This window comes from Zeus faber (assembly GCF_960531495.2).
Source record: "Zeus faber genome assembly, chromosome: 8".
In the NCBI taxonomy this organism is placed as follows: Eukaryota; Metazoa; Chordata; class Actinopteri; order Zeiformes; family Zeidae; genus Zeus; species Zeus faber.
Window position 1 is genome coordinate 17,433,573 of NC_137195.1, and position 16,975 is coordinate 17,450,547.

The 16,975-nt window shown below is 43.1% G+C and overlaps 1 protein-coding gene across 1 annotated transcript; it reads left to right on the forward strand.

The window, feature by feature from the left end:
* Positions 1-3,076: 3,076 nt before the first annotated feature.
* mex3a (mex-3 RNA binding family member A) lies at positions 3,077-8,217 on the forward strand (the record flags this gene model as incomplete). Its single annotated transcript, XM_080006065.1, has 2 exons — positions 3,077-3,521; positions 7,076-8,217. Exons 1-2 carry the CDS (start codon positions 3,092-3,094, stop codon positions 8,215-8,217), a joined length of 1,572 nt encoding a protein of 523 aa, XP_079862191.1. The 5' UTR covers positions 3,077-3,091.
* Between the last annotated feature and the right edge of the window lie 8,758 nt (positions 8,218-16,975).

A 16,975-nucleotide genomic window follows, 5' to 3' on the forward strand; every position in this document is an offset into this window, starting at 1 on the left:
AGGGGTTAATCCTGGCTTCATACCAGGAATCTTGCTTTGGTTTTCCTACGTGACAAACGCCTGGGGACTGAGTCCCTGCCTGCCTGGCAACCTGGCCCTGATTATGTTTTCAAAATTACATGTGATTACATTTTTTGTGGTAAAGTATTAACATTGAATTGCTATTATCCTTGAAAAAGCTGTCAACATGACACAAGATGGTTGGAGTTGCTGGGTTTTCTGATTGTAAGTATCATGTGGTCAGGTTTGAAACGATTCATCAAATAACCAATTAATTAATTGAAACGAACAAAATTCTAATAATGAAATGATGGCTTAAGTGGCTTAAGTGATGTATCATGTAAAAAAGCACGTTCTATTTACAACTTTACCAAAATATAAAGGCTTTGTATTTGTTCTTTGTCTCAAATGAAGTGGTGTTTTAGACAGCAGGGTAACAGATAAGCAATATCAAGATGCTTGTCTTGGTGATGAGAATTTACCATCATTTTGTTTATTGCTTACTTATAGTCTAAATTAATTGTTTAGATGAATTGAGTAATCAAAAAAATATCCACAGATAAATCGATTGTTTCAAAATAGCTTATAGTCACATCCATATATATATATAAAATTATACAATGTACTGGAGGATATAACAAGGCTACGGGAAGTGATTTATATGGCAGCTACTCCAAAAGGAAATTAAATGGTCTGTTTAAAAGTGAAAAGGGAACATTACAAACAGCTTTCAAAACCACAAACACTTTTCAGTGCTGCATTTGGCCAATGGAAGGAGTTGAGAGACTATCACAGACGCCGAATAATGCCAAGCTCAGCTAAAAACAACTGCTCTATCAGAAATATTTGATCACAATATTTTTTTAAATCACTTCTCTTCTCGGTGTAGCTGCTAGAAGATCTACAGTGATGTTGTTGGTCCATTCAGTGTGCTATTACACACATCCAGAAATGCTTTAATCTTCATGCTGAATCTGAACAGTCACACGCTCAAGTCTGTCACATGAGCCCCAAATCAAAGGCTGCCTCTCGTTGTGTTTGTTCGAAGAGGTGGGGGCCTGCTTACAGTACAAGGAGGGGGCACATATCATGGAGAGTAATGCATCTAATTTAATCTAATGGGTTAAAATGCACAGATAATCTGGGCAACACCACCCAGTGAACCCATCACCACCCTTGAGACCAAGTATACATCAACACACTCACATTCTCTCTCTCACGCACACACACACACACACACACACACACACCACTGCTACCAGAATCATTTTTTTTTTTTTCAAATCCCGCAACACAGAATGTAACTGATGGTAGATATTTCTCTTTTGAGGGCTTGTAGCTTGGAGATGTTATGCACATGGTCAGTTTCAGTTCAAACATCACACACTGCTCAGATGCCATTGATCCAAAAACAACCAGACGGCAGCCACAAACAGTCGAGAGCAGGCTGTGTCCAGATGCAGAGTTTTGCTTATATGCTAAAGAAATACTGGACAACATTTTAGGCCATCTCAATGGGCAACGATGCCATAAAATGCCAACACGGTGGAGCAAGAGTTACAACCATTGTCAGGGACAAAACATGAAAAACACATGTTCAGACAATGTTTCCCCTCAATATTGATATTGCCATTAATAATGTATGAATATATATATTATTAATATAAATAATAAAAAACACTAGTTAATAATAATAATAATCATCATCATAAGAAATATAAAAAAAACAACAATAATAATGTTATTATTATTATCATTATTATCATCATCATTATTATTGTTATTATTATTACAGCATTATTATTGTTATTATTATTATTAGCACTTGACTGTTTGGGTTATTGTATAAGCATGCTGCCAGGCGTGGCTTCTCCTGAGGACATCTTGGGGAGTCTGTTGCATGAGACGAGCGGCGCGGTTCTTTGTTCGCATGGCTGCTGCAAAAAAAGCCTCGATCGCTTTACGGGAAGTGTGTGTGTGTGGAGGGCTTTTCTCCACATCCCCGCTGCATAGGGTCTGCAACGCCTGTCTGACAACTCCCTTTCTCTCCTCTACTCATATAGCGCGTCCCCCCCCCCCCCCCCCCCCCGCACCCACCCCCTACATAACATCCCCCATGCGCAACGGCGCCCGATAGAGACAACGCGGTGACCTGCCGCAAACCACGGCGAGAGGTGGGCGGACCCCCGAATGTCACTTTAACTCGTTCGCTCTCGAAAAGCACACAGACACAGAATGGCACAGACCCGAAGTCCCCCCCTTAAAAAAAAAAATAATAATAAATAATAATAATAATAATGCAAGAGTTGTTCATTCTATCTCCCAACATCTAACAAAGCGCTGATGATATTTCGGATCGGAAAGTCTAAAATATTTCGGTTCTAGTTTTTTTTTTTTATACACTTATCCACATGCAGGACCGCGTGTGCCGCACATGGCGCATGGTTTTGCAGTCCGCACCTTTTGATGCGCAACTGTTTTGGTCCCGGTTCCCTTACATAAGTCCCCAAGACGAGGTGTGTGCATTGGATCCCTGACTCGGAACCGACACACCGGGCGTGGAAGGGGGAGAGCTGTGGGGTAGTGTGTGTGTGTGTGTGTGTGTGTGTGTGTGTGTGTGTGTGTGTGTGTGTGTGTGTGTGTGTGTGTGTGTGTGTGTGTGTGTGTGTGTGTGTGTGTGTGTGTGTGCGTGTGTGTTTCCCCCTCTTTCTGTTTTCCGTGGGTGAAAGAAAGGCGGCGACGCGAGATGCCACAGGCTGGAGAACCTGAGACGGAATGGTACAGCGGTACGGGAGGGCGGCTCGTTGTGTCTCGGTGAAGGGGGTGGGGTGGCGACGGGGTGCTGTACGAACCAGACTGGGTGGAGCAACACATCGACTAGCCCATCTAGTGCAGACGGCCTTGTATCCCGGAGCCGGGAGAGTCTAGTGTGTATGGAGGGTGTCGGACGGGGAGGGGGCTGGTCCACGGACTATGGGAGGGACTAGCGCAGAGAGGGGGGCCTGAAGGAGGAGGGGGCGAGGAGGAGGCGGCACGGCGCTGTTCCTCCAGTCTCTTTCCCCTGTCTTTGTCTCACACTCTTTTGTTAGCCATGCCTAGCCTACTGGTTCTAGCAGGGATCATGGAGAAAAACGGGGGCTACGGCGGGGATCTGGCCGGCTCCGGCTTCGGCGGAGGCGAAGGTCTCCTCGGGCCGCCCGACGACGAGGAGGAAGACTCGCGCGCCCTCCGGGTCGCGCTGGGCCAGCTGTCTCTGCTGGGGCTCGGGGAGGGCGAGGACGGCGGCGGCGGCGGAGCCCCCACCACGGGGGCGCAGGACCGGAGCAACAACAACAACAACAACCACCACCACAACCACACCAACAGCGGCGGCGGGGACTCGGGCATTCTGCAAGGGAAGAGCAAGTTGTGCGCCCTGTACGAGAGCTCCTCAAGTGAGACCAAAGGACGCGGCTGCAACATCACGGAATGCGTGCCCGTGCCCAGCTCGGAACATGTGGCCGAAATAGTGGGAAGACAAGGTAACCCAACCGGACAGGCATGCCTCCAAACTTCTGCTAATCCCCCACCAAATAACGCGTGGTCGCCGCGTGGTCTGCGGCGGGCTTTGTGTCTGTTCTGGAAGTCTTACCTGGTGTTATTGACAAAGAAAAGGGAGTGGTGTGTTTTGTGTGTGTGTGTGTGTGTGTGTGTGTGTGTGTGTGTGTGTGTGTGTTGTAGGCTACCCCCTCCCCTCCACACATTTGGGCTCCCACTCTTTTTCTTACAATGCTTCAAGTTCAAGTGCCCTCGTTTACAAAAAAAAAAACAACAAAAAAAAAAACACACACACACACACACACAAAAAAAAAACAAAAAACAAAAAAAACCCTTACATATTATGATCTCAAATTGCGGCTCTTAAATTATTAGTTGCACGCAAACGCTCCGGCGCTAGCGTTACCTTGCTGAGCGCATGATTCCACATCCCCGCCATCAATGTCAGCGCACAGACGCACACGGGAGCGGAGAGAGGGAGGGGGAGAGAGGGAGAGAGGGAGAGAGGGAGCACTTGCTTCCTTTGTCGTCTGAAACGCGCGATACTGTTCAAAAAAAAACGCAACGTGGGCTCCGGTGGAAGGGGGGGAGACGGGGGTGGGGGGCGGGGGCGGGTGGGGGACGTGTTTTTCCTCCTTTCTCCTTGAGCCACACACACACACACACACTCCCGTTAAATAATTTGCACTATATTCCATCGCGCTGGTGTTCATCTCCCCGGTCGCGCTCGGGTTGTTTTTGCCCGGGACCAAATGTATTCAGTTCATTGTTTATGTTGCGCATTGCCCCAGTGACACAATTGGATAATGGAGGCAGCGCGTGCTTTCTCCTTTTTCTTTTTTTTTTTGAATGGAAGGGAGTCAAAGGGATTCACATTCCGGATTGAGTTTATTTTATTTTTTATTTTGGGGTTTGTTTTTGGGTGCCCGCCCGCCCGCCCCCGACGTGAATGTGAACTTGAATGACGGCAGTTGTCAAACAAAGGTGTGAAAGTGTGGGGACGAGGGGAGGGGCTCCTCCTTATTGGACACACACACACACACACTTGGCACTCTGGATGGTCTTTAAAGCGTGACTCAGCGATAAGTTGGACCAAAAAGTGTTTTCATTTTATTTATTTATTTTTATTATTATTATTATTATTATTGTTATTATTGTTATTGTTGTTTTTCTCCATTAGAAAATACCCACACCTAAGATGATTTGATTTGCGGTTATTGTTGTTGTTGTTTTTTTTTGTTGTTGTTTTTTTTTTCAACCCTGACTTTTTAGTTCATCTCAGTTGTATTTATCAGGGAGAGCAAACAGACCCTGGACCGCCAGAACCTGGAACCCAAATCGCACGCGCGCGCACACACACACACACACACATTTTTCTTTGTGCTTGCTGGTGGGCTTGTGTGGTTGCACCTATTGTTGATAGTTGTGATGAGTCCTGTTTGGAAGGGTGGGGGTGGGGGTTTGGAGGGCTGAATGGGAGTCACGCCCAGCGAGGAGCAGCCACACAACGGCTCCTCCCGAACCCCACTCCACCGCACACACTTAATACCACATGGCTGCCCAAGTAGCTGAGCGACAACACCAGCATGGCCCGTGTGCTATCATTTTTTAAATAAATGAACAGGTCTAAGAAAGGTCAAGTGGCCCCAGATTGGCCCAGATGACTTGTTAGTGATTGTACCCCCCCCCTCCTTGAATTTCAGTGGGGTAAGTGAAAACAGCCGTGGGGTAGATCCAGTACGTCTGCCCCAAAAGAGATTTCTATTTTTTTTTTTGAAGGAGGGTCGGGCACAAGATTCGGGGCCTTCGTTAGTTGGACCCTGCGCCGAAGCCTCTGGTAAATCTGTGCCCCCCATAAATCTGGTTTGAGGAGCCTCTTTTTGCCCATCCCATCATGGAGGGGGATGTGGGGTGGGCAAGGTTATGACTGTTTTCTCCTCTGTCAAAGTCACAGGCATTGATTCCGAAGGCTATGTTACACTTTTCCCTTGGAACACCTCTACTAAGTGTATTCTATTAACTATTAACACATTAGATTAAAGGTGTTTTTTAATTTGCAGCACAGGTACCCCGTTGAGTTTATTGCAGAACATGCTCCCCAAATAATTACTGGTGTACAGTTTTAGAATGATTGTTGTCTTTCACCCCAGGCACTGATTGCAGTGGACAACTGCAGATCACACTTTCTTCTTCCGTTTGTTATATTTGCTTACATTATACAGTTGTTCCCCACTTTGCTTACGGTGAATCCTTGGTCTTAAATCGATAATTTGGGATGGCTACAAAACATGATACACACCAACACACTAGCTCTAGCAATTGCTGTAAAACAGCTGATATCAGGTAGATGCTTTTAAGTTTAATAATATAATATAATATAATATGAGTTTAATATCTGGCATCTAAATGGAGTATTAAAAAAATAAAATAAAGAGAAAGAATTTACAGTGTTACTTTCCTTCACCCGGTGCCATGAGTGCCGGTGAAGCCTGTTCTCTGCCTTAAGTGGGGGCTATTTAGCAGCATTAGGGAGACACTTTGTCCTTAAGCAGAGTTGTAGTTAGACCCTGTGACTTGTGCTCCTTAAGTGTTTTATATTTTTTTTATTTTCTGATGGCTAACGTAGCAATGCATTGTGTGGTGTGGAGCACCTGAAACCCGGTGGGATGAGTTGACGAGCGGCGATCTGGCCGCTGAGTAGAAAGCTCATCACCGCAGCTGGGATAAAGAGACACATTGGATTCCTTAAGACCCTACTGAGGGCCGGCCAAGCATGGTCGGGGTTAAATCGCTGTCATCTCAGTAAAAAGGGCTGCCTGGATTTCTGAACGAAAAAATACGCATACTTGATGATTCGGTGTGTTCCCCGTGGGGAGAGCTCTAAACAGAATCACTGTGTTCTCTCCCACCCTGATCCTCTTGACCTCAAGTGTACTTGGCAACCCCATCACCCCACAACAATTACACGCGTATTCATCGCTTCGTCCAACTCCAACGCTTGTGCAACCTGGTGTTATTTGACATGGAATAACGTTGAGCTGCAATCTCTCAGGCTCACAATGTTGTGCGTTTAGTACGTACTCACTCAAGCAGGGAAAATGCAGACAAAGAGATGGCACAAAAATGGTGTTTGTCTTTGGTTTGGAGGTACTGACTTGTAAGTTGAAGAAGGCGTCAGGGAATGTTTACTCACTGTAGTTTTTCCAGTTCTTACACCTATTCAACACAAAACCTGTTCCCAATATTCCCCCCTCTTAAGTCATTTGTGAGTCTGATTGTGTGAACATTAATATTATTAATAATTAAGTATACAGTATAATAATAGTATAATATACGTTAAAAATAATTGTAATAATAATAGTTGTAATCAAGTGACCTCATAAACCTGAACTGATCATGTAAAGGAACCATTATAGAAAAGCTGAATGTGAACAATAGAAGTTAGTATTTAGGATGTTCCTTAGGGACCAGAATTTATTCACAAAATTCATATTTTTAATGTGGGTCCAAATGTTCACATTTGTTTCTGTTTCTGTAGGTTGCAAGATCAAAGCCTTGCGGGCTAAGACCAACACATACATCAAAACCCCTGTCAGAGGAGAGGAGCCCGTGTTCCTCATCACCGGCCGAAAGGAGGATGTCGCTCTGGCCCGCCGTGAGATCATCTCGGCTGCGGAGCACTTTTCGATGCTGCGAGCGTCTCGCAACAAGTTGGGCGTGTCCTTCAGTGGCTCGCCCCCCACCCCTCTGCCTGGTCAGACCACCATCCAGGTGAGAGTCCCTTACCGTGTGGTGGGGCTGGTGGTGGGGCCCAAGGGCTCTACCATCAAACGCATCCAGCAGCAGACCTGCACCTACATCGTCACCCCCAGCCGGGACCGCGACCCGGTCTTTGAGATCACGGGGTCGCCAAGCAACGCCGAGCGAGCCCGCGAGGAGATCGAGGCCCACATCGCTTTCAGAACGGGGGGCCTCCACGACCACAACAACGAGAACGACTGCCTGGGGCCGGATGGCGGAAGCAGCCCAGTGGGCAGCGGCGGTGGTTTGGAGAGCCGGCTGCAGCAGGTGTGGGGGCTGCAGGGGGGCCAGCGCAAGCCGCTCACTAGTAACTACCGCCAGAACTTCTCTGATGCCATGGTTGGAGGAGGAGGCGAGGGAGGGGGGATCTACTCCAAGGGCAATTTCTCCAGCAGTGGAGAGAAGCCTTGCTCTTATTTTGGATCGGAGGGCACCCAAAGCTGGGGTGACCCAGACTACCCCAAACAGGTGGCCTTCTATGCCCAGCAGCGGTCCAAGAGCTTCGGAGGACTGCCCCTGCCCCTCACCAGACTCTCCCCAGGCCTGCCGGAGTCCTGCGGGGGAGGGAACAACACCAACTCTTCAGTCACCAGCATCGTGGCCGTGGCTGGCTCGCCCCATGCCCAGGCCCGTCGTGCCCATAGCGAGCCCACCTCGGCCGGGGGGGGTTTCCCTGGACGCCTCCCTGTGCCGGACTCGCCACCGGCAACTGTGCGGGACTGCATGACCTGCTTCGAGAGCAAAGTGACGGCCGCCCTGGTTCCCTGCGGCCATAACCTCTTCTGCATGGAGTGTGCCATCCGAATCTGTGAGCTCAACCACCCGGAGTGCCCAGTGTGCCACACCCTGGTCACGCAAGCCATCCGCATTTTCTCTTAAGGAAACAAACAAACAAAAAAAAAACCACGTCTGTTTTTCCTCATTCGTTTCATCAGTGTTTGTTCAATAATTATTTACTGTTATGGTCATGATTATTATTATCATCATTATTATTATTATTATTATTATTATTATTATTATTATAATATGTAAGTACTTTTTTTCTTTGTTTTTTCAGAAAATTTAAAAACAACCAAGCAGATATTTTAGAAGGCACTGCTTGCTTTGCTAAAAAGTATAAGAAATATTTTTTAGTTTTTCTTTTATATATATATATGCATATATATTTTATAAAAATTTTGTTTATATGAGAAGTATAGTACCTTGCATTTTCAGTTTTTATCACTGCTGCTGTAGTTCATTTATGAATCACAGGATGGGCAGACGTAAATAGTAATGTGAACATTTTATTATTGAAATTTTTATTTTACCATGAAGTGGGTTTTATATGGAGGATAATTGTTGGGATACCCAATCTGCACCTGAATGACCTAGAAAGTTAATATGTTATTATTAGAAGGAAAAAGAAAATTCATCGCACCTTACAATCATCTTGGTCTAAAATAGGATTGTCAATCACAGGCTGAAATTTACGAAGCTGAGGGGGATGGTGAATTCATGCCTTTTTTTTTTTTTTTTTTTATTATAGTTTCGTTTTGAAATATGTATTCCAAAATGGTTGTTAACAATAACATTCATTTCAACCAATGCAGAATGGAGAATACTGGTTCCAGTTTAAATGTGAAGAAAACCATTGTCCATAGTTCATTCCCACACACGGCGATAAACCAGAGTTAACCATTTCCAGGGACGGCACATTCCATCATATATTCATCGTGTTATAAGTTCATATTTTAATGGCGATGCTATTCACAGAGTTGGAGGAAAGCTATACAAAATATTTAGGTAAAATATTGTCCAATACCCGTAAGTTAGACCTGAGATGAAGCCGTTTGACGAAAAGATTCAGCAATGCTTGCTCCTCGTGGCACTTAAAAAGCATGTGGTCTGTCACTGGCGTTAAGCACTGATTTAATTTGTGGGGCCGAAAGCCTTGGAATTTGTCCAGTTGGCGAGTTTTCGAGATCTGTCTCCCCTGTGGACTCCTTTCAAAGCCACCTTACCCGCGCTTCATTGTCTTGTATTGTGGTCATTTGGCTAAAATCGCTGAACGATATGAGGGGGGGGGGGGGGGGGGGGCGAGCACTCGAGTCAACAAGCGTTTATCTTGAGGTGTACACTGTATAAATAACAGAATTTGTTTGTGGACAGAAGCTGAGCACAACCTTTAACATTTTCCCGAATCCGCGTCGGAGTCTTGATTAAACGAGCGCGGCGCCACAGTAAAATACGGACGACCAAAACAGTGATTTTCGTGTCCCCGATGCAAAGAGTTTTGTATGGGAGCTTTGAGCCCGTTGTCTTCCCTGTAATTAGCAGAGCTCTGCTGGAGCAGGTGTTTCGTGGTACACAGTGACGGTGACCCCAGAGTTGGAGGTCTCTCTTAGCCCTCACGTTTCTTTTTCTTTGGGATTGCCCCTCCCCGGCGCTACCCTACCGGCTTACAGTTCGATCGCTGGCTTTGGGAGGCGGTAATGACTAGAGCCGTCCCACAATGCATTGCCTTTCCGAGTGGGGGCGTATTGTTCGGGCCCAGTAGTGGCGTGGGCCTCGCTGTGCTTGGACACGGCCTGCAGCCGCTCATTGATAATTAGGCAAATGGGCTGGTCCAGGTGCGGAACGTGGTTCGGGGGAGGTGGGGTGCAGAACCGGGGTCCCGCCGCCAGCCTCAGACTGTCCCATCCCGCTGGTGCAAGCCCAGGACGGGCAGGCGGGACCCCCTCCCTCCCTCCCTCCCTCCCACCCCTTCCTCACCCCCTTTTCTTTCCCTCTCTGCGGCTCTGAGCTGTCCCTACTGGGAGGGGGCTCTTTTGTCCCAACACGTAGAGAAGAAGAACAGCTTGCTAAATTTGGCAGCCACGGTGATATAAAGGGGCTGGGGAGCGACGTCGAATATCCTTCAAGTAAATACACAAATTTTCTCTTATAATGCACAGTGTGTCTTACAAGCCTCCGGAATACGACAAATATCTGGGTTCATCTACGAGAGTAAATGGAAGATCTTATCATGTGGACGCCCCCCGTTGGCACACTCACACACCCACTGAAAATTGAATGGAGGCCTGTGTGTGTGTGTGTGTGTGTGTGTGTGAGATGGTGCTACTGCACATTGAAGCCCCCCCACCCCCCGCCCCACATCTCCCTGCCGTGTGGGACATCCTGCAGCTGCCCCATTACTATGGACACCCGGGCCTCAGCCAATGGCGGGCCGGCTTTGAGCTTCCAGAATGAAATCAGACAATTGTAATTGACAGGAAAGCAGAGGAAACGCCCCATTTAGCCGCCGCTCATGCTGAATCAAATTACACCCCCCCCGCATCCCCTCGCCTCACTTCAAGCCTTGGGGATTTCGGAGAGCTGCTCCGAGAGAGGGGATGGGGGTAGGGATTAAAGCTCTGGAAAGCCCCCCCCTACCCACCCAAACCAGAGAAAGAGGGAGAGAACAGATCTCGCGGGCGCAGTGATTGGACGGATCGCTGGCGTCTCAGGACAGAAACAGGCGGCCGGTAGTGACGACAGGTGAACTGGCCTCTCCATTTTTTGTTTTTTTTTGTTTTGTTTTTTAAATTTCTTACACCCTTTTTACCGAAGAACAATTGAGCTCAGCTTCTGTGTCAAAAATAGGATGAATAATTACAGTAGACTGTTGTCTCCGACGCAAGGATGCAACAGCCCCAACCCACCTGTCTCCTTTATTCTCTATTCTGTTTTTATACCACAAACAGATGACTCGTCCTGTCTGCGGACTGTGAAGGAAGCGCTATACTCGAATATAAAGAACGTCCTTAATCCTATGAGATGTTGGAATGAATACTAGTGAGCGTTTTTTATGAATAGAATTGTTGCACAGTGATCTGGCATGAGCCTTCAATGCCAGTTTCAAGGCAGAACAACACTGTTCCTTGAAATGGTTTTTTTTTTATATATATATTTGAGTATTTTGTTTTCTGCCTTAATGTTTCTTTTAATCATTCAAAGATGAATATGGATAAAGAGGATATTTTGCTTTAGCGTGTATGGTAGCATCCTAAGGCCTTTTGATAGTATTTCCCCAACAAACAATTGTTCCTAAAGTGAAATGTTTTTTGTTTTTTTTTCCCCTTTTAGCTGGAAACACGAATGTGAATCAAACTGGGGTTTGGGTGGGGAGGGTGGGTATCCAGGGAATTAGGCTCTTAAAAACACTTTACTTAAAATGTAGAGTATAGCACCTTATTACAAAAAAAGACCCATTTGAAAAAAAAAAAAAAAAAACCGACCACAGGTGGTGATTATTTCTTCTTAGATTTTTAAAAGGTATGCACCTTATTATAAAAATGACCCATTTGAAAAAAACCAAACCGACCATGGCTGGTGAATATTTCTTCTTCGATTTTGAAAAGGTATGGGTGGGGAGGGTGGGTATTCAAGAAATTAGGCTCTTAAAAACACTTTACTTAAAATGTAGAGTAAAGCACCTTATTACAAAAATGACCCATTTGAAAAAAAACAAAACAAAAAAAAAAAAACGACCATGGATGGTGAATATTTCTTCTTAGATTTTGAAAAGGTATGCACATAAGGATTCCCTATCATTTTTTTTTTTATATTATTACACATTATCTTGTTATTCCTGAAATTAGTACTGGTGGTAATTCGGGGGGATACTTCTTGTTTATTCAGTGGACTCGGCTGACTGGTGGAGGTTTGCACTGATTTAACAAGAAAGAGGGCTTTAATAAAGATCCTCCCTGTTTAAACACTCTATACATGAATGAGTATTGTACTTAAGAGAAAGGATTGTGAGCATCTATGTATATATGAATATCAGTTTGGACGTTCAATAGTCCCAGCTTAGAGTGAGGCCCTGGTTATTTTTTACAAAGTGAATATTTCCTTTTTCAATATAGCGGATGATAAGAGATCAAAAGGTTTTCCCACTTTTGGGTCTAACAAATTTTCATAAACGTGTCCCCTGAACATTTTCATAGGAAAAAAAATATATACGATAGATCCATAAGTTAAAGAAATATTATGCAGATCGATACACTTAGTATTTCATACAAATATATAAAAAAGAAAATAAGCAGACAGTACTTTATAATGAAATGATGAATAGCCTCTATAAAGCCAGTAATGTATAAATCCAAGTTCTTAGATGAAATTCTAATACTGTAATCAACACTATGTATAGTAACAAATTCCCTAAAACTGCTTTGATGGTTCAGCTTTTATGTATATGAGGATGAAAAGCAATAATAGGACTATACTGGGACAATAAAAAAGGGGAGTCTGCCAAGTCATTTTATAAAAATCACACACCATTAAAAATTTGACCTTGGTTCATTAGGACAATAACACCCTGTGTGCAGATGCTGCCCCACATCTGCTTAAAACGCATTATGGATTCATTCCAACAAAGAATGAGAGATGAAATTAATTAGTAACAGTTTCAGGCACAGTAATTGATTTTGTTGTGTTTATCAGGTTGTTAGTCATTTTATGATTGCTTAATTCCTTTTCTTGTTTTTGTTTTGAATATAAATTAGACTCCAGCTCAGAGTGTGCCAACACAAACCTTAGGAATCCATCTCCCTTATAGCGGTGAAATATTTATGGTCATTAAAAAGGAAACCTTGGATGCTTAAGTGTAAACTAAAATGGGATTTTACAAGAAAAAAAAAACAAAAAAATACAGCATGGGAACCGACTCTTTTGCTGATTTCCAACAAAAGAAAGTTGTCATTTTAGTTACAGCTGATTTTTTTCATTTTTTATTTTTTAAACAGGTTTGGTTAAAGAATCAAAATGTCAGAGTTAGATTTGAAGAAATGGGAGTATATGTTTTGGTGTACCTCAGATTCCCTTACTGCAGTCATTATGCTGTCAATGTGAAATGCATTGAGCCAAATGTTTTCCTATTACAAAAGTAGCAGTTATTAAACTCTAATTACTTTGTATTTAATTAAATGGAGGTAGAATTTATGTTAGATAAAACATATCTTGAGACAATTTGTGTTTACATCGTAAAAATATTGTTTTTCGGACTTGATAGCACTATTATAAGTACATATCATCTGTATTATTCTTGAAGGAAAGGTCAAATACCACCAAAGAACAAGACAAAGTTTCAAGGACATGAGAGGCAACTTTACTCGGGTGATGCTGTGATCATGATTTGGAGTTCCTAAACTCTGGTGGGTGGGTGTTTTCAAGTTCAGTAGACATTCTTGCGGCTACCCCGACATTTGCAGGGAGTGCAGTGAATTAATAGCTGTGAAGTGTTGTAAGATTACCAAAACACTGCAGAGGTGTTGATGACTGTCCCGCTGCCTCTTGAAGACTTCACGGCACATCACCCGACTGACGTCTTCAAATGTCCTTTCAAAAGGTTTCAATTTCCTGGGTTACAACCTTTTAACATAATATCCAAGAAATCCACTCGTCTCTTTAAAAAAAAATACCCGCGATATACTGTATCTTAGGAGACTAAGGCACAACGGCACAACGGCACAGCCCTGGTAATAGCATCAGGCTCGAGGTGATGGATGTTGACAAGCTGGCTGTTATTCAGGTGGAAGTTCTGGTTTTAGAAGGCCCTCACAGCGAGCAGCGCTCCAGTATCACAGATGTAAATGATTTGTCAGTGTAATATTAGAACCTTTTCGAGGAGGAGGATGGGGGGGGGGGGGGGGGATGCTGCAGTTTTAGTTAATAACAGTTAGGAAGCCTTTAACTGTGTTCTTAAGTTCTTAAATGCATGACGTAAGATATAGTACAATAAGTAAGTTTTGATGGAAATATTAAGATCCCATTAAGAATACATCGACTTGATGCGAGTGTATAAAAAGCTTTAAGACCTTCAAAATGGATGTTGGTTGAAATCCACATATTTACCTTGTAGTTTCACTAATTAATATAGAAAGTTTAATTATGGTTATTATAAACTGCTTAGGTATAAGGTTCATTTATTTAACCCAGTATGAGGTACACTTTCATCGGCGCGGAGACACAGGGGTGAGAAGGCTCTCACAGTGACATTTCATTTATTAATTTCATCTTAGTATTATTTACAATATTGTATTAAGCTTACTATAATAGTAATGGTAGAAACTGTTGTGTGTTATCTTCTCTTTTATATAAAAAGCTCTTATTGCATTTATGTTGAATCCTTTTTTTTAAAGGAGTGATAGGAAATCCTTATTTCAATCAATGCACTTAAGCAATTTGATCAACCTGTCTGAATCACGTGATGAGCAAGTACTGCATTTGAATGTAAAGAGACGACCACTCAAATTAATGCACTCCTTATGCTTATTGTCGCTTCCTTTACCAGTGAGCTTTAATTTTATTTTTTTAATTTTGGATGGTTTTCTTGTTTCTGAACAAAAATTTTGCAAGAGGAAATTTTTCACCGTAGACTATATTTGAGTTCTTCCACGTACATTTATAGAAAGTAACTTAAAACAAATAAAAAAAAAAAAAAACATATTACAGTTTTTTCAAATCTATTTTGCTAACATGGGTTATTGTTTCATAGAAAGCGGAGGAAAAAGTCAGTATCTGGATGTTATTTATGAAAAGTAAAAAAAATGAAACAACATATTTATGAGTAACCTTGAGACATTTTGTTTTTTAATTAAAATGACGAGAAGTTAATATATTTCTAAACACAGGGAAGTCAGTTTCTACTAATAAATATGAAAAGTTTAGAAGTTTTATTTATGAAAGTTGTGGACACTCAGCCTTCCCATCTACTTGCATGTCAAATGAAGCAGATGGGACGCAAGAGCCCCACAACTGAAATTTTAACTTCAGACGTGCACCATTTCAAACACCTGTGCATAAACAATGGAGTAATTGCAGAAAAATAATATAATATTTTTTAGGATTTGGAGATATTTTAGTCACAGAGCAACAATTTTGTGCCTCGAATATATATTTTTCCTGCATCAGCATTATTTGTGCAGTGCTGCTTGCTGTAACTATTTCTTTTTTTCCTTTTACCCCCTTCGACTAACCCCATGTTACTGACGGAACCCATTATCCATTTTCCTCTGTAATCTAAACTGGCTTTTACTTATCTCTCTTAGAAAACATGTTGTGATTGCAAAGCTTGGAATGGATGAGGCAACAGTGGCCCTTCCCAAAGGGTCACACACACACACACAACTTGTACACACTTTTCATACATTTTAATATATCTACTACTCGGGACAGTTTGCGATCAATAGTGACAGTGTCATTAGCTTGACAGGGACAGAATCCAAGCCTTAATGAGTGAGTTTCCCTAATGTGTTAATAAGACTGGGTGCGAAAAATTGAGCAGACGTCCAATAGCTGAGAACAGACCACCGTGTAGTAGATCTATGTAACTAGATACACACTCATATACACACAGCTGATTCATATCCGTACTAGTTTGCATGTTTGTTGTATGGTCACTTAGAATAGAGAAACAGCCATGGTTCTGTGTGTTACCCAGCCCCCTAACATCAGCACCAGTTGGCTGTTTGTCCTCTGTAGATTTTCATAGTTGGAGCCTCTTTGGAAAACGGAGAAAGTTGACCCGAGTTCCCGGTCGAACAGGGACCATCTCAGTCCCCGTGTCCCGATCCCCGCAGCAGATTTTTCTTTACAGCGACCAAATGCATTGTCTCAAAGTTCTTATTTGGGTGAAAGTTGGAACCTTGAGGTGCAAGACTTGTTTAATGAAGGCAATACAGGAACATAAACTTGAAGAATTTGATTACCGTCGGCACGTTTTCCGCCACTTCTTGAAGCGCGGGGACTGAGGTGGCGCTGGCCGCGGAACTCCCATCCTCTTCCAAAGGGGCTGATTCAGTCTGACAGTACGTCTTTGGTAGCGTTTCCGATTCTTCCAGCACAGTAGAGAGTGTTTCATACCGGTCTAATAGTGGTCTTAGTGCATTAGTTTATTTGGGCCAGCATCATCTGGCGTTAGTTACTGGTTTCTCTGTGAACAGTGAGGGAGGGGGGGTCACACGTTGCCCTCTGTGGCCGACCCTCAACTTTGATGGATGAAAAAAACAAAACAAACAAACAAAAAAAAAAAAGTTGTTTAAATCTGTTACAGTGTGCCGTGCCCTTACAAAGCACGTGATATTGCAGGTTAATTTCTTATAGCACATGTTTTTTGTGAATTACATTTTTTGGAACATTATTATTATTGTATCTGCGCCATATTAGTTTTGGTTCTTTGTTATTTTTCCAAGATTCAAGATGTATTGTAAATGTTTCTAATAAAACAAAATTGAAATAATCTAAATAATAATCTCTTCTGCTATTTTCTTTGTTGTGCTCGGTTCTAGAGCTACTTCATTATGGAAAATTAAATTCACTGATGCATTAGAGGAGCTAACTTTGTATGTTCTTAATTGATAAAAAATATAATTGATGAAATAAAAAATATCCAATAAGATTTATTAATATGTATGCAATCCAAATACACAGAAATAGAACAGAATAAACATCTACAAAAACCTATTCAGTCTGCACTGTGGAGTGGAGAGGTGACAGAGCTCAGTGTTGATGTGGAGACAAAGCAGCAGGATAATAACTTAATATTGATGTTCACTGGCAGCACTAACCCTCTCAGTCCCTACATACCCGTTTGTCTTTTCTTACCACCTCAATC